This window comes from Tamandua tetradactyla, chromosome 8, assembly GCF_023851605.1.
Source record: "Tamandua tetradactyla isolate mTamTet1 chromosome 8, mTamTet1.pri, whole genome shotgun sequence".
Lineage (NCBI taxonomy): Eukaryota > Metazoa > Chordata > Mammalia > Pilosa > Myrmecophagidae > Tamandua > Tamandua tetradactyla.
This window is the reverse complement of record NC_135334.1, coordinates 40,991,093-41,009,670: the sequence shown is the minus strand read 5'-3', so window position 1 is coordinate 41,009,670 and position 18,578 is coordinate 40,991,093. Positions and strand designations below refer to the sequence as shown.

At 34.6% G+C, this 18,578-nt stretch overlaps 1 protein-coding gene across 11 annotated transcripts in view; it reads left to right on the top strand.

The window, feature by feature from the left end:
• CEP126 (centrosomal protein 126) overlaps positions 1-18,578 on the top strand; it is a 96,349-nt gene that overhangs the window by 14,000 nt on the left and 63,771 nt on the right. For 9 of the 11 annotated variants that reach the window (XR_013156599.1, XR_013156600.1, XR_013156602.1 and 6 more), the window contains one exon: positions 16,856-17,001. Coding sequence is in view for 7 of the 11 variants with exons in the window: in XM_077113158.1 (XP_076969273.1) it covers positions 16,856-17,001 (146 nt within the window). In the remaining 4 variants the exon portion in view is untranslated. Of the gene's footprint in view, positions 1-2,243; positions 4,753-9,514; positions 9,701-16,855; positions 17,002-18,578 lie in introns of those variants that run through there. The other 2 variants (XM_077113162.1, XM_077113163.1) reach the window with 2 other exon arrangements.

Sequence of the window (18,578 nt, the reverse complement as noted above, 5' to 3'; positions counted from 1 at the left end):
CCAGGATATTATATAAGATTCTACAAAGGTTCCATGCACTAGGGTAACTTTCCAGAAACCTACAACTTCCAGATGGGTCCCGGGACCAGAGAAGTCCTGAAATGCAGAGGGGCCAGCCTCTCCAGAACATCAACTAGTTCCATCCGCCATCCCATATTATCAACAGTCCCTTCCAACATGAAAAAGTTAGAATGGGCATAGCCCAAATGGCCCTAAAGACTGGGAGAAAAAGCAAAGGTATGGAGTTATTCAGAGAAGGTAGAGTTTAACAAACAAGTACGATTGCTGAATCATTATATTTATATTTCTTTTAGTTCCAGTATCTTAGAGCAGCTAGAAGTAAAAACCTAAAATTGTGGAATTGTAACCCATACTAAACTGAAATCTGTTCTACAACTAATTGTTATGATGTGCTTTGAATGTATTGCTTTTTTGTATATATGTTATTTTTCACAAAAAAAAAAAACATATTTCTTCTAGCCTCTAGTGTTGTAGAGCAGCTAGAAGAAAATATCTGAAATAGTGGAATGGTAACCCATAACAAACTCTGAAATCTTCTGTAACTACTTGTTGAAGTGTACTTTGAAAATCATTGCTTTTTCTTTCTTTTCTTTCTCTCTCTCTATATTATGTTTAACAATAAAAAATGTTTTTTTTTTAAAAAAGGTAAGCTTTCCAGTTTGCCTGTTTCTCCCATTACCTCAGGTATTCTCAATAGCACTGCTTAGGTTCCATTGTTAAGAAAATTGTTGCCATGGTGGTTATTTGTTCAAACTTCAGAGTGTTTCCACCAAAAAAAACATGAAACACCATAACTGTTGTCTCCTGGGAAGCCAGAACAATCTGGCATATGACCATCATTTGATAAGGTGGCTCACTTTGAGCCAAGCTTACATGTTTCATGAAGCAGAACTGCACATGTGAAAAACCCTTCTAGAGTAGCTAAGGACAACTGTGTGTCTCCAATGAAAATGGATAATTTTAAAATTAATGAGAAACAGAAACATACTGTTCCAACTCCAAATTCTAAAATGGTAGAAAAGCTATCTCACTCATTTTTAACACCAGTTCTTTCTATTCCCACAGCACTTAGCTTAGTGCCTGACCCATATTATTATTGAGACTTTTATTGAGTTCAGGAGCATAAACTTGTTGATTGGTCACATTCCATCCCTGGTTTAATTTGATTCCTCATAGCTCGGCTTTATTTCCTGTGGTACTGTAAAGTACTGTATGAAAATCATTAGTGTTTTTTCTCTACATGTTAGCCCAGAGAACAGGACCATTGTGGTACAGTATCAAATAATGGTGATGGTAATTTGCTAACAAAATAACTTTGTATTTGCAGCAAGGAAAATACCACCTCTCAGATTCAGATATAAATCCATCATTCCTCATTGCCAAATCTTGTTGAACTGGTGGTGTTTTCTCAATTTCTCAAACATGCTGAGTTTCTTTTTTTCCCAACTCAGGGCTTTGTGTGTTGATTCTTCTACCTAGAAAACTTTTTCTCCCATACCTTTGCATGACTGGTCTTCCTATTCTGAAAATTTTCGTTTAAATGCCGAATCACCAGAGAAATATTCCCTGTGAACCTTATGTAAAGTGGATTCTCTGATTCCCTATATCACACTAGAGTTTCTTTACTTCATAGCACTTATGACAATTAGCAATTCTTTGTTTACTTGTCTTTCTTAGTTTACATTGCCAGATTATACGTAACTGGATGGACTATATATTTTTAACTTACTGTTCTGCCTTCAGCACATAAACTGTTAAGTTCAAAGTAGTAGATAACTGCTTTTTTAAATAAAATTATTTATTTTTATTGGTGTATATTATATATTCACATACCATGTAATCATCCAATGTATACAATCAGTGGTTCACAATATCATCATATAGCTGTGCATTTATCATCACAATCAACTTTTTTTTATGTGTGAAAGATATCATATACAAAAAAGCAATAAATTTCAAAGCACATCACAACAATTAGTTGTAGAACAGACTTCAGAGTTTGGTATGGTTTACAGTTCCACAATTTTAAAAGTTTTTACTTCTAGCTGCTCTAAGATACTAGACACTAAAAGAAATATCAATGTAATGATTCAGCAATCATACTCATTTGTTAAACCCTACCTTCTCTGTATAACTCCACCATTACCTTTGATCTTTCTCCCACTCTATTTGGGCTATGGCCATTCTAACTTTTTCATGTTGAAAGGGGCTGTTGATAATATGGGATAGGAGAATGGAACTAGTTGATATTCTGGAGCGGCTGGCCCCTCTCTATGTCAGGACTTAGCTTCAAAATACTCAGCTCAGAGAGCTGTTATGGATTAAAATGAAGTAATGCCCATAATATGCTTAGCCTATTTAGTTCCTGGCCATAGGAAGCACTTAATGAATGTTTATTATTACTATTACATTTTAATAGGTCACCTTATATATAGTGACATTTGTCAGTGCTCTTTCTCAAAGTGTTTTTCTATATTAGTCTCTAGCATCCTGATAGTATTCTCTTGTCCAATATCAAGTTAATCATATTAAAAAAAAAGAAAGAAAAAGTTAATCATATAAACATTTGAGACATGTACAGTACCCTTGGGAAGAAAGTAACCATGGAAAATTTTTAACAAGAAAAAAAAAGACAAAGCAATTGAAAGCATGTGATTGTATTAGAAACTGTCCTTAGAACCTCAAATTGAAGTAAATGTGAATACAGGTAATTTTTAAAGTATGAAACAAGTTCTCTGCTTGTGGCTTCTGCTTTCTCTGTGATAAAGGATATGAGTGTGAGGTAGAAAGCAATATTGTAGAAAGTATTAAAAGATGTGTAAATATTTGACAGAAAGGATGAGGGATGAAGTCATCCCTGCTCCTCACTGCCATTTCTGATCATTGCTCCTCCTTCTTCCTAAAATCTCCCACCTTTTTTGAAGCACATGTCATCATTCTATACTGTTCACTACTCCCTCTCCTTATTGCAGTCATCTACTGATGACTCTGTCATCCCTTAAAAGTTTTAGAACTTGGGTCAATGTTTTTGTCTTCCTACTGCTATTACAGTGATTGTTCTTGGTAATTTCATTATTTGCATAGAACATGCATCCAACTTGGTGGTCTGTCATTTTCTTGAACTTCACCTGTTCAATGGCACCTCACCTCAGCTACCCATGCCCTTGATCATTTCCTAGACTTTGCTTTTACCAATTACTCCTCCATCTCCAAAATCTCCATTTTAGCATCTCAATCTCTGATCTATATTTTTTATTTTTCATGTGACTTCCTTTTATAACCTGACTTCAGCAATTTAAAGACCCTACCAGGTCTAGGTTCCCGAATCCATTTATATTATCACCCTTTCATTCTGTCCTTCGTATGGTCACTTCTGTTCAAACTGAACTTCTTATTCCATGATTTGTCATTGTATCATTCACTTGCCTATGCCCTCAATTTTCTTGCAGTCAATCTCCACCATTCATAACAATCTCTGTTCGGATTTCTATCATCATAGATTAGTTTTGCCTGTTCTTGAAGTTTTCTTTCTGTCCTCTTTCTGGCTTAATGTTGAAGTTAATTAATATTGTTGCATATATAAGTAGTTCATTCTTTTGTGTTGCTGAATGGTATTCCCTTGTAAGAATATACCACAATTTTTGTTTATCCATTTTCCTACTGATAGGTATGTGTTGTTCTCATTTGGAACTATTATTAATAAAGCTGTTGGTTGAAAGATAATTCAAGCCTTAACGGTAAAACATGAGAGAATCTGCAAAAGATGCTCATAAGTAAGAAATATTTTTTAAACATATTTTTCAGATGTCCACACATGGTAAATACCTAGAAGTGGTACTGCTGAGTGTTAGAGTAGGTATACATTTTAGTTTGCTAAATGCTGCTGGAATGCAATATACCAGAAATGGAACAGCTTTTTAAAAAGGAATTTATTAAGTTACAAGTTTACAGTTGTAAGGCCACAGAAATGTCCAAACTAAGGAGTCCAGATAAAAATAACCTGACTCAGGAAAAGTTGACGTCTGTCACACGAGAAGGCACATTCTGTCACATGAGAAAGCACGTGGCTGGCATCTGCTGGTCTTTATTCCCAGTTCTGTTGCTTCCAGCTTCTGATGCCAGTGGATTCCTTTCTAAGCATCTGTGGGCCTTCACTTAGCTCCTCTGGGGCACAACTCTGGGTTCTGGCTTACTTAGAATCTCATGGGAAGGTACACGATGACGTCTGCTAGGCTCTGCATCTCCACACATCTGTGTCTAGGTATCTGGTTTTTCTGTCGGCACTACAGACATCTCCAAATGTGCACATCTCTGCTGCACTAAGCAACTTTCTAGCTTCTGTAGGCTCTCTCAGCTCCTTGTATGTCCTGAGGCTTCTGCATTTCCAAACATCTGTGTCTGCATCTGCAACTATGTCCCTTCTTCAGCAACTCCAAAATGTTTCCCCTTTTAAAGGACTCCAGTAAACTAATCTCAAGACCCACCTTGAATGGGCGGAGTCATATCTCCATCTAATCAAAAGGCCGCAGACACAAATGAGTGGGTCAATCTCCATGGAAACAATATAATCAAAGATTCCACCCTAAACAATAGGGTGAATTGGATCAGGATTACAGCATGACTTTTCTGGGGTGCATAATAGTTTCAAATTGGCACAGAGTATATTTAACCATATAAGAGATGGTCGAAGTTTTCCAAAAGGACTGACCATTTTCTACCCACAGCAGTAATGTATGTGAGTCCCATTGTTTCCTAGCCTTCCCAGTCAGTCTTTTTAATTTTAGCCATATAGTATTACCATGAAATGGTTTGATTTGCAGATCTCTGATTGGCCACTTATATATCTTTTTTTGCAAAGTGTCTGTTCAAATATTTTGTCCCATTTTTTTCATTGGATTTTTTATCTTATTGAATTCAAAGATTTTTAAAATATATTCTGGATACAATCCTTTATCAGAGAGATGTATTATAATATTTTCTTTCAACCTGTGGCTTGCTTTTTTCATTTACTTAATGAAATCTTTCAGAGAGAGTTTTAAATATGAGGAAGTACAATTTTTCAATTTTTTTGTTCTATCGTTAGGGTTTTCGTGGCCTTTGTAAGACATAGTTACCTATCCCAGGGTCATTAAGATGGCCTTGTTTATAGGTTTAGTTTTTAGGTTTAGCTTCATCACCCATCTCAAGTTATTTGTGTATGGTGTGATGTAAGGGTTGAGGTTCATTTTTTTTTTCCCATTTTTTTATCTAGTTGCTCCAACAGTTGTTGGGAAAAAATCCTTTCTCCAGTCAACAGCTTTAGCACTTTTGTTGGAAATCAATTGACCACCATGGTCAATTGACCATGAATATGACATCTCTCTCCATTTTTACTTTTTTGGTGGGGAGTGCTTTACTTTCTCTCAACATCTTTTTCTGGTTTTCCATGTAGAGGCCTTCATGTCTTTTGTTAAAATTGTCCCTAAGTGTTTTATATTTTATGATGCTACTGTACATGGAATTTTTTAATTTAATTTTTAGCATGTGCTGCCAATATATAGGAATATAATTGATTTACTATATTAGATTGTATTCCAAGAACTTAAATTCACTTTTTAATTCTGAGTTATTTCATATATTCCTTGAATTTTTTATTTAAACAATCATGCCATCTGCAAATTGAATTTAACATCTATCTTTCCAATCAGTATGTCTTTTACTTCTTTGTTTACTGATTGAACTTTCTAGGATTCAATGCAATGGGGAATAAATGTAATATGAGTGAATATTCTTGCACTGTTTTCTATAGGGAGAAAGTATTCACTATTGCACCATTGACTTTGATGCTACCTAGAGGTTTTTGGTAGATAATTTTTATCAGATTGAGGAAGTTTCTTTCCATTCCTAGTTTACTGAGAGTTCTTATGAATGTGCATTGAGTATTGTCAGATCCTTTTTCTGCATCTATTTTGATAATCATATAGTTTTTATTCCTTTGATTTTGTCAGTATGGTGAATTGCACTGATTAATTTTCAAATGTTAAACCAACCTTACATTCTGTGGATAAATCTCACTTGGTCATGATGTAACATCCCTTTCATAAATTACTAGATTTCATTTGCGAACATTTTGTGAAGGATCTTGTATAATGTTTATGAAAGATAATAGCCTAGATAAATTACATTTCTTGTAATATCTTTTTCAGGTTTTATAATTTTTGTCAGGGTTATAAAACATGTTAGAAAGTGTTTCCTCCAACTCTATATTTTGAAAAAAAATTGCATGTGGTTATCTCTCCTTTAAATGTCCTACAGAAGATACTAGTAAAATATCTGAACCTGGAGTTTTGAGGGGGTGGGACTTTTTAATTACATATTAAATTTTATTTAATTTCCTATTTTTCTTCTGCATCAGTTCTAGTAAGTTGTGTCTTTCAAGGAATTGGTTCATTTTATCTGTCATTTTCTTGAACTTCACCTGTTCAATGGCACCTCACCTTAGCTACCCATGCCCTTGATCATTTCCTAGACTTTGCTTTTACCAATTACTCCTCCATCTCCAAAATCTCCATTTTAGCATCTCAATCTCTGATCTATATTTTTTATAGAACAGTATAATTTTGGTTAGCCCTCTCCCTGCCATTGTGCTATTGCTATTGCTGATGACATATTTTATATCTGTATATATTATAAATCCCACAATACAATGTTACAGTTTCTGCATTAAACCCTTAGTTGTCTCTTTAAATAGTAAGAGAAGGGGGAATGACATGTTTTTTTCTATCTACCCATCTATTATTCGTTTCTTTATTTATTTATTGGTGTAAAGTTCTTCATAATATTTACCTATTGTTCTTTTAATGCCTGTGGTATTGGTAGTGATAGCCTCTCATTCATGATGTCGATAATTTGTGTTCACTCTCTTTTTTCCCTTCATCATTCATGCCAGGAGTTAGTAGATTTTATCAGCATTTTCAAAAAGAAACTTTTGGATATAATTTTCTCTATACATTTTAAATATTTCATTGATTTTTTTTCTCTTTTCTATTTTCTTTCTCCTAAATTGGGATAAATATACTCTTTTTCTAACTTCTTAAGATAGACACAGAAATCATTGATTTTAAGCCTTTCATTTTTTCTGACATAAATATTTAAAGTTATACATTTCCTGCAATAATCTTTTAACTGCTTTTAATAAATTTTAATATGCCAAATTTTCATGTCCATGTAGTTCAAAATATTTTCTTCCTTTTTGATTTCTTCTATGACCTACAACTCATTTAGAAGGGGGGGATTTGGACTTGTTTTGGATATCTTCATTGATTTCTTATATAATTTCATTTTGATCGGAGAACATACTCTGTAAGATTTAAGTCTTATGGAATTCATTGACGTTTATTTTATAGTCCAGCATAAGATTTCTTATAGTTGTTGGATATAAATACTTGTTCTATAAGCACAACAATTAGGTCAAGGTACTTAATAGTGTTATATTCTTATTGATTTTTTCATCTGGTTGTTAGTTATTAAAAGAGGGATGCTTTAAAAATTACTGATTGCATATGTAGAATGGAATGATTTCTAAATGTTGGGTTAATTTCTTTTTTCTTTAATTAAAAAAAAAGAGGGATGCTGCAATCTACAACTATTACAGTTGCTTTGTCAATTTCTCCCTTTAGTTCTGTTAGATTTGGCTACAGATATTTTGAATCTCTGTTATTAGGTGCATATTTATAATTTTTGTGTTTTCCTTATAAATTGACCCTTCTATCATCATGAAACATTGTTTATCATTGGAAATACTCCTTATCTTAAAGTTTATTGTTACTGATGTTAATATACTTCAATATGTTTTTCATACTTACGCTTTTTTCAACCTTTTTCTTTCAGCCTTTCTGTATTTGCAGTTCTCCTCTTGTAGACAACATAGGAGACAATATAAGTGGGGCTTGCTTTATAGCCATTCTAACAAGTGCTAAGTCAGAAACAGTGAAGGGTGAGATTTTACCCTACTTGCAAGCCAACACTTTAGCCTATCATAGTTTCATATATATTGTGCAAGGCTGAAAGAAAACACAAGACAACTCAGCCAGAGACTGAGTTTTATTGTTTATTATGTATTATTCATGCTTTTTTATTTCTTTGCATTGTATATATTATACTATACAATAAAAAAAGTTAAAAAAAAAAAAAAAAAAGGCAAGCCACCCAATTAAAAAAAAAATCTATTGAGATGGAAATACTAGTGGTCAATGAGAGGGACGGATAAGGGTATGGTCTGTGTGAGTTTTTTCTTTTTTCGTTTTGATTCTTTTTAGAATCATTTAGAATCATTTGATGCAAATGTTCTAAGAAATGATCATGGTGATGAATATCCTACTACTTGATGATATTGTGAGACATTGATTGTACACCATGTACGGAATGTTTGCATATTAAGAATGTTCATGTTTGTATGTTGTTTTGGTTTGATAGTAAAAAATAAATTTAAAGAAAAAAAAGGTTTCACACAACAGTAGGTTTGCCCCAATAGGTATGGATTAGAGAACATGGCTTTTTATGGGGCTTCAAACCAAAGCTTCAAACCAGTATATCAGACATGTCAAATGTCTTATTTGATGACTCTGTAATGAACAGATATCACTGAATGACTTCAGATACATAAATTACAAGGGAATTTATGTGACCATCATTTAATAAATTCCCTTAAACATCCAGGCAAGCCATGGATTTTCTCAAGCGAACTCTCAGATATACAGGTTTTTTTGTTTGTTATTTTAACAAGAGGCATCTTTTATTACATTTCCCAATAAGTAAATTGGTAATATTTGTGCTGTTCAAATGCAAGTTAAAATTCAAATGATAGCATGAACAGCCAGGATACATGTTGAATATTTCTATCAGCTTCTATATCTTGATCACTGATATATTGATCAGAACAACAGGCCCTTGCCCTACATATAGAAAGAGAAGAAAAATTTAGAGAAGGATGCCCTAATGACATCTATCAAAATAACTGCAAAACATTTTAAGTCAATTTAATGTGCATTATTGACATATAAAAAAAATAATGAATGTGTAGTAAGCATTTCTTAAAGAGGGCATTCCATCCACGAGAAGCAATGATAAAATTCATGTTGAGTATTCAATGTTGGAAATTAGGGTACTTGAGGAAAAATATATACATTTATGAAGTCCATTTATAATGCTGGCTTTATAACCAAAGGAGGGAAATTACATATTTGAATATCTGATTTCTTTCCCATCTCTGACATTTAAAAAGGCACTCCTAACTTCTTGACCTAAATTTTATTATATGTGATTCCTCAGCAATACATTTCACTAGTCTGCTGGTTTGAAATGTTATATACCCTAGAAAGACATGTTCTTCTAATCCAGTCATGTGGGACAGGCCTATTATTGGGTGGGACCTCTTGATTAGGTTATTTTCATGGAGATGTGGCCCCATTCATTCAAAGTGGATCTTAAGCAGCTTACTGGAATCCTTTAACAGGGAAACATTTTAGAGAAAGCTTAGACACAGATATTTGGAGATACAGAAGGAAAACACCCCAGGAGACACCAGAAGCTGAGAGAGCCCTTTGAAAACAGAAGCCAGGAGATAAGAACAGCAGATGTTGCCATGTGTCTTCCTATGTGACAGAGGAACCCAGATGCCACATTCCTTTCCTCACAGAAGGTATCTTCTTATTGGTGCTTTAATTTGGATGTTTTCATGGCTTTAGAATTGTAACTTGTAACTTAATACATCCCTTTTATAATTCCAATTCATTTCTGGTATATTGCATTCTGGCAGCCTTAGCAAACCATAACAACTGTCTCTACCACATACTAAAAAACATTACGTGAATTTGCCCATAGTTTTAAAATATGAATGTGTGTTTTTGTTAGGGAAAAAATGGTAATTACAATGGCAGGTAAGATTAAAATTATGTTATTTTAATACATGGAATTATTTTAAGAGAAAGTAGTAGAGTGAAATGAGATAGCTAATGGGGAGTGAAGAAAAAAATGTGATTAATAAAGATTTAAGGCTGAATGTGAAAACTGCAAGGATCTTAAAATTTATAAGATGCTCCCTATAAAAACTTGAAAATTCCCATCTAATTTCCAGTAACCTATAAAAAAATGAGTCTACCCAGAGAACAGAGTATTCAATATGTATATACTTTCTAGATTTCAATTATTCCCTAAAGTGTAGATGAGACTGTGACATCTTTGAGGGCTATGTTCTAAGACTTCTATGAGTTCTCAAGTTGGACAATCACTTGATATAATTTTTGCCATGAAATGTAATAAAACAAAACTTCATGAGAAATACTTGTGTTTGAAAATTTTACAGCTATTCTGAAACATAAATGCAAGTTTATTTAAAAGGATTATTCACTAAAGAAAGAACCTCAGTCTAACAGAGGTATTACAGAATGTGAAATTTGTGCCTCAGCAAAATTTCAAATTCTAATAAAGTCATGGACCATATACAAGGTTCCTTTCAAATAAGTAAATCTAGAAATGCTAAATTTGGGAATACCAAAAATCTACAAGTTCAAATATATAGTTTTTACTAGAGTTCGCTCCACTTCAGCCAGAGTAAAGGACAGGCCATCATGTGAGGATCACGGGAATATCACTAAAATAAATTAATAATAGGTACAGATGACTAATTTGTCCTACTTACCTAAATAGATTAAGTGTAAACTGTTCTCATTACCAGTTAAGAAGTACTTTAGAAGAGAAATGCAAAAAAACAACTCCTCCAAGATACAGACATCTCTGTTTAAACAAAAAAGATGTAGTAATTGTAAGTCACTTCATGCAATTACAGTTATCATCAACCATGATACAAGAGCTGACAGTTGCCTAAGTTTGTAGTTATAGTCCACTGACACTCTGAACTACTGGTGCATGGCACAATGCTGTTAACTGAGAATACCTGATTTCTATATCAAAAACTAAATATTTAATATGTCCGCAAAATTATTTTGTTCAGAAAAGCATAGATAATAAAATGCTTGTAATAAAACTTTTATAATTAACATAAAGAGGTAAAATATTAGACTTCCGGGCCAAGATGGCGGCTTAGCAATGTCCGCGTTTTAGTTCGTCCACCAGAACAACTACTAAATAACCAGAAACAGTACAGAACAGCTCCTGGGGCCACATCAGTGACAAGATACACAGTGTACCCCAGTCTGGACCAGCTGGACCGGCTGTGAGCCCCCCCAGAACCATGAGTTCCCTAAGCCACGGCGGCTGGCGCCCCTCCCCCACAGGCTGCTTCCCAGAGGGGAAAGGAAAGAGACCTTACCAGCAGCAGGGGCTGAGCCCAACCAAACACCAATTGTGGAGTTAATTAACAAATTCTGACTACTAAAAATAGCCCCCAGCTAAGGTGAACCTGGTCAAAGCGGAGGTCGCTCATTTTTGCTCCGGCGCCAAGGAGGCAGGGCTGACGGAAAAAGAAAAAAAAAGAAACAGAGGTTTTTGTGACTGTGTTTCTGCAGAGGCTTGACTGCCTTTGGATACAGTGGCAGGGCTTCTTAGGCTGCTACTATCCCAGGCATAGGCAGAAACAAGCTCGTTTGAGGGCTTATCTGGAGCCTATGCCTTCCCCAGGGGAAGGGTGAAGCCCAACTCAGGTGGAATCCCTCCCTTAAGGAACTCAGACACCAGAGCTTGGTAATTTGAAGCCATTAAAACCAGCCTACAACCTCTCCTCTGTCTCCAGCAAGTCCCCAGCAGGGAGAGTCTGCCAAAGTTAAAGGTACTGAATCATCTTACACTGGTGGGACCTGCTGGCAGACAAGCACCACATACTAGGCAGGATAAGAAATACAGAGTCCAGAGACTTCACAGGAAAGTCTTTCAACCTACTGTGTCTCACCCTCAGGGAAAACTGACACAGGTAACTCTTTCCTCCTGACAAGAGGCCAGTTTGGTCTGGGAAAATCCAGCTGGGGTCTATAATACCTAAATAGACCCTCCTAAGGGTGGGTGGGGAGGAAATGGCACCATACAGGAAAGGCAAGAAAGAAGAACTGAAAAATTCTCCTCTGTTAAACAAAACCTAAGCTAGAGGTCCAGAAAAGGCTGAACTGAATGTCAAAGAACATACAGACCACAAATTCATCCAGCAAGAAAACCCTAGGTAAAAGAAGTGAAAGCAGTCTCCAGAATAAATGAATTAAGGTAATTAAATGCCTAGACGCCAGCAAAAAATAACAAATCACACCAGGAAAATTGAAGCTATGGCCCAGTCAAAGGAACAAACCAACAATTCAAATGAGATATAGGAGCTGAAACAATTAATTCAGAATATACAAACAGACATGGAAAACCTCATCAAAAACCAAATCAATGAATTGAGGGAGGATATAAAGAAGACAAGAAATGAACAAAAAGAAGAAATGGAAAGTCTGAAGAAACAAATCAAAGAACTTATGGGAATGAAAGGCACAGTAGAAGAGATGAAAAAAACAATGGAAACCTATAATGGTAGATTTCGAGAGGCAGAAGAGAGGATTACTGAACTGGAGGATGTGACATCTGAAATCTGACAAGAAAAAGAAAATATAGGGAAAAAATGGAAAAAACAGGACCCATCTATATGCTGTCTCTACTCAAAGGATATGAGGGGAAGGACACAAACAGACATTTGCACACCAATATTTATAGCAGTATTATTTACAATTACCAAGAGATGGAAACAGCCAAAATGTCCATCAATAGACGGGTGGGTAAACAAACTGTGACATATACATATGATGGAATATTATGCAGCTGGAAGACAGAATAAAATATGAAGTATGTAACAACATAGATGGACCTTAAGGACATTATGCTGAGTCAGATTAACCAAAAACGAAAGGATAAATACTGTATGGTCTCACTGATATAAACTGACATTAGTGAATAAACTTGGAATATTTCGTTGGTAACAGAGACCACCAGGAGATAGAAATAGGGTAAGATATTGGGTAATTGGAGCTGAAGGGATACAGATTGTGCAACTGGACTGAATATAAAAACTTAGAAATGGACAGCACAATACTACCTAACTGTAATACAATTATGTTAAAACACTGAATGAAGCTGAATGTGAGAATGATAGAGGGAGGAGGACTGGGGGCATAAATGAAATCACAAAGAAAGATAGACGATAAGGATTGAGATGGTATAATCTAGGAATGCCTAGAGTGTATAGTGATGGTGACTAAATGCACAAATTTAAAAAATGTTTTTGAATGAGGAAGAACAAAGGAATGTCATTACTGCAGGGTGCTGAAAATAGATGGTAATATTTTAAAATTTCAACTTATGTGTGAGACTAAACAAAAAATGTTTATTTGGTACAAAATTTGTGTTTTGACTAGTGCATTTCCTAATATAACTAATGTATATAGCTTGATTGAACACCATAAGTACTTGGAATCTTGGGTAGGACATGAGATTTTGTTAGTTTGTCCAGAGTGATGCCCCGATGAATCCCAGAGTGATTCGATCAGTGAGTGGAAAAGTATTTGCAAAGTCCCCTTCGGGGAATGGTGAGAACGGGGAAGAAATTCAACTTCCCCAAGATGAATTCTCACAAGCAGTGTGGACAACCAAAGCTATAGGCTGAGCCCCCAGTCTTGGAGTTTGTTCATATGAAACTTAACCCCACAAAGGATAGGTCAAGCCTACTTAAAATTAAATAGATTGTTACCCAAGTTGGGTAATCACCTTGTTACCCAAGTTGTAATTGAGAGGCTGGAGGGTACTGCCTGAAAATGTAGAGCTGTGTTTCAGTAGCCATGTTTCTTGATGATGATTGTATAATGATATAGCTTTCACAGTGTGACTGTGTGATTGTGAAAACCTGTGTCTGATGCTCCTTTTATCTATCTTGTCAACAGACGAGTAGAACATATGGAATAAAATAAATAATAGGGGGAACAAATGTTAAAATAAATTTAGTTTGAAATGCTAGTGATCAATGAAAGGGAGGGGTGAGGGGTATGGTATGTATAATTTTTTTGTTTGTGTTCGTTTTATTTTTCTATTGTCTTTTTATTTCTTTTTCTGAATTGATGCAAGTGTTCTAAGAAATGATCATGATGATGAATATGCAACTATGTGATGATTTTGTGAATTACTGATTATATATGTAGAATGGAATGATCATATATTAAGATTGTGTTACTTTCTTGTAATTTTTTTAAAAAATTTAAAAATTAATTAAAAATTTTGAAAAAAAAGAAGTAAAATATTATTAATAAAGATTTCTCCCATCCCCACTAAATAAATGTTATGCAGTTAAAAATGATTGATTTACAATCCAGGGAATGGATTGGCCCAGAAACTGAAACTGTGCTTACTTAAAATAGTTTCTTAACAGATTTACCAGGGTATAATTGATATATAATAAATTGCACATATTTAAAGTATACAATTTAATACATTTGGCATACATGAAGCCAATCACCACATTCGTTAATAAACATGTCCACCACCTCCAAAAAAATTATTATTCTGCTTATTTAACACTGTATAACAAACCACTCCAAAATTTAGTAGCTTAATAAAACAATTTGTTATAGATCTGTGGGTCACTGGTCTAGCAGATAGTTCTCATTTGAGAATGTTGTTGCTCTCAGATTTTGAGGGAAATGATTATTTGAAGGCTCTGCTGAGCTCGACATCCAAAATGCCTTCTTCAGTCCTATATCTGGTGCTTGGACTGGAATGGCTAGAACAGCTGAAGCTAGTTAAGCATCACTCTCCATGCTATATCCCTTTTAGCTAGCTTGGGCTTTCTCTCAACAGGACAATCTCAAGGTGGTTGAACCTCTTACACAGTGTCTGGCTTTTCCCAGAGCAAGTGTTCCAAAAGCGTACAGTAAAAGCTGCAAAGCTCCTAATCTAGCCTAGAAAGTCAGAGTCACTCTATAATATTCAGTTATTATAAGAGAATCACGGGACCAGCCCTGGTCCAAGCGTGGTTGTAAATGAGTGGCAGATCTGCTGTTCTCCATCATTCCACCATATAAGGCTGCAGGAATGTGTCATACATTACAGAAAGATTTCCCAGTAGGTGGATCTTTAGTATTTGGGGCAGAATAATTCTTTTTTTATATGGGATCGTCCATGCATTATATTACATTTAGAATTCCTGTTATGAGAAGCTAAATCTAGTACCCAGCCCTTATTATTGTGACAATCAAAACTCATCCACAGTATATTGAAGTACTAGTGGTCAATGAGATGTAGGGGTGAGAGATATGGTATGTATGAGTTTTTTCTTTTTTCTTTTTATTTCTTTTGCTGGAGTGATGCAAATGTTCAAAAACAATCATGGTGTTGAGTACGCAACTATATGAAGATATTATGAGCCACTGATTGTACACCATGTATGGAATGTTTGTATGTCAAGAGTGTTTGTATGTTTATGTGTTAAGTTTTTATGATAAAAAACAAACAACTCATCTACAAATTTCCAAAGTCCTCCTAGGGACAGAGAGAGAGAAGAGGAGAATGTCACAGGTTGAGAACCACTTGATTAGAGTAATTAAAGGAAATTATGTTTAAAAATAGGAAAATTAAATAAAAGCAAATGACAATTATGTCCTTTCCTACGTTTTAAGGGGAAAGTCCTTAAGAATTTGAGTACCTTTAAGGACATTCCTGTATCTAATCTGTCCTCAAGTCCTTGTCTCTCAACCAAAACCTTTCTTCTTCAGGGCCCCACCAGTGGAGGCTCTAGAACTTTGCTGTCCATTACAGTTTGCCACTAGCCTTATATATCTATTGAGCACTTGAAAGATGGCTAGTCCAGAAGGAGATGCATTTTAAGTATAAAATATACTAGTATAAAAAGTAATATAAAATGTTCAATAATTTTTATATCAATTTCATGTTGAAATGATATTTTGGATATATTGAGTTAAATAAAACCTATTATCAAAAATTAATTTCACTGGTGTTTTTTTTTTAATGTAGCTACTACAAAATTTTAAATGATCAAACAGCTTACATTTCATATCTGTTGGGCAACAATGCTAAAATATCTCTATAGGAAAGTTCTTAGGGGCAACAATGTGGTTAGAAAAAGGAATTTAAAGCTGCATTGCATTGCACATTATATGAGATTGAGGAAACATCCTCAATATCAAAGACCTGGAGGGATATCTTGAAGGAGATTACTTTGGGAGGTTAAAAAACTTTCTTACCTACCTGTGGCATCCCCACTGCTTCCTATTTCCTTCAGATTGGACCACTTGACGATCTATAACCCTGTTACAGAAGAGCTAAATCTGAATTTTCTATATCCGCTCTAAGAGAAAAGGAAAAATATATGGTATTTTCCTAAAGGTAAATTCACCAGTGATTTAGTTTTTCACATTATTACAGAAAATAGTGTAGCTTCTCTTTTTCCACAGTAAAAGGAAGGGGATACATAGGCCTACCAAAAAAATAGAAAGGAGCCTATTACAGAGCCCTGCTTTAGTTGCAAAAAAAAAGACCTAGATGGAGTTTTGAGATTACCATTTACAAAGATATTTTTAGTCATGTATTTTTTTTTTTTTTTTTTTTTGCTTGGGCAGGTACCGGGAATTGAACCTGGTCTACGGCATGGCAGGTGAGAACTCTGCCTGCTGAGCCACTGTGGCCCACCCAGTCATGTCTTTTTTAAAAAATACAATTTAATGTTTCTAAGTGAGTAAAATTTGGAAATATGAACATACCATTATATAAATGCACTATATAAGAAATGCATTTTTTGAAGGTTTCCTATGTTGAGGTTTTTAAAGTTTACTGCCTAATTTTGTTATGTACTTTATATTTTTAAATATAGGGCCTTTGAAGAGAAATGGAAAGAACAAGAAGAACAAGAACACCAAATGAGAGAACAAATACTTCAACAAAGAAAACAGAAGTTTGAAGAAGTTACTGAAAAATTCCAGCGTGGCTATATTCCACTTTCACAGCGCAGGAGAGCAGGTGCCTTAATTTCTAGAACTATAGAACAGAAACTAAGGCTATCACATCTGATTGAGAAGACAGTAAAATGATAAATAAGTGATCAAAGTAAAAATTCAAACCAAAATGCCTTTTGAGTATTAGGACTTTAACCAAATGAGAAATATTTGGTTTAGGTTTAATTTAAAGAATATTTTTTTGACTCAGTAAATTTTGAAAGCAGACAAGTCTGATTTTATCTCAAACTGGCTTTTAACTTTTTTTTTGTTTTGGTTTTTAACTGGTTTAATAAAAGAAAATTTAACATTTTGACTCAGTAAATTAGTGTCACATTCATTCTGGCATTTTAGTCATAGTTTGGTTCAAATTTATGTTTGAGAATCTGGCAAAACAAAACAAATATCTACCAAGTGATACAACCCAACAATCTAAGACCTGGAATTGATTAAGAATTTAAATACAAATATTGCTGATTCATTAATATCACCTCTACATTCTCTATACCTTAAATAGTTAGAATTAACAATATGTCAAAGCTTCTTAAAGAAAAGGGGTAGGCAGAAGAAGCTTTACATATTCAGCAAACATAAGTTGTACTATGTCGTACTTAGCCAATGAGATAAGCTGAGATATGGAGAAATCTAATTAAACTCTAGCCTTAAAAATCTCAGTCTATTTTGGATATGACAATAATATAAACAATTAATGTCAATAAATATAATGATAATTATTATTTATTAGAATATGTAAAGTACTGTGAAAGCACAGAGGAAAGAACACTAAACCTACATATAGGCATCAGGAAGTCATCTCTGGAAAAACCACTGAAGTTGTTAATCTTGAAGAATAAGCATTTAGCAAGGGAAAAGAAAAAGGACATCCTAGAGATAGGGAACAGCTTATAGAACTAAATTATGTATTTCAGTGTAGCTGAAGCATAGGATAGAGGTAAAAAGTAGAAGAAAAATGGATATGAGGCTAGAAGTAAAGATTAGAACAATTCTCAAATAGCTGTATGCCATGTTAGGAGTTTTGTCTTTATCCAAAATGGAGTCCACTTAGAATTTTGTAACTGGAAAGCAAGCCATCGTTATGTCAGTGAGGAATCAGCTGCTTGTAACACTGCCCAAAATAACAGTGGCTTAAATATGATAGGGGTTTATTTTCCTCTCATGTACTATAAAGTCCTGAGGTAGATAGTCAAGAGCTGGTTTGATGTTTATGCAGTATCTTTGGGGACCCAGACTCGTACTGTCTTTCAACCTTAATATGTGGCTTACATCCTTACCTGGTAGTCACAAGTTAGCTGCTAGAGCTCCACAGCCATCAAATCAATGGTCTAGGCAGGAAGAAAGAAGAAAGGGAAAAGACAAAAGACTTTACCTTTGAGCTCCCTTTAATGTGTTTTCTCAAAGCCCCCATCTATCTACTTGCCAACTCCATCTGCAAGGGAGGCTGAAAAATGCAGTTGTTTTAATATGGATATATTGCTACCTAACAATATAGGGTCTGTTATCAAGGAAGAGAAGGAAAATGAGTATTAGGTGGGCAACTAGGGGTTTCTGCTATAAGTTTAGTTTGTTTATTAGAACGATATT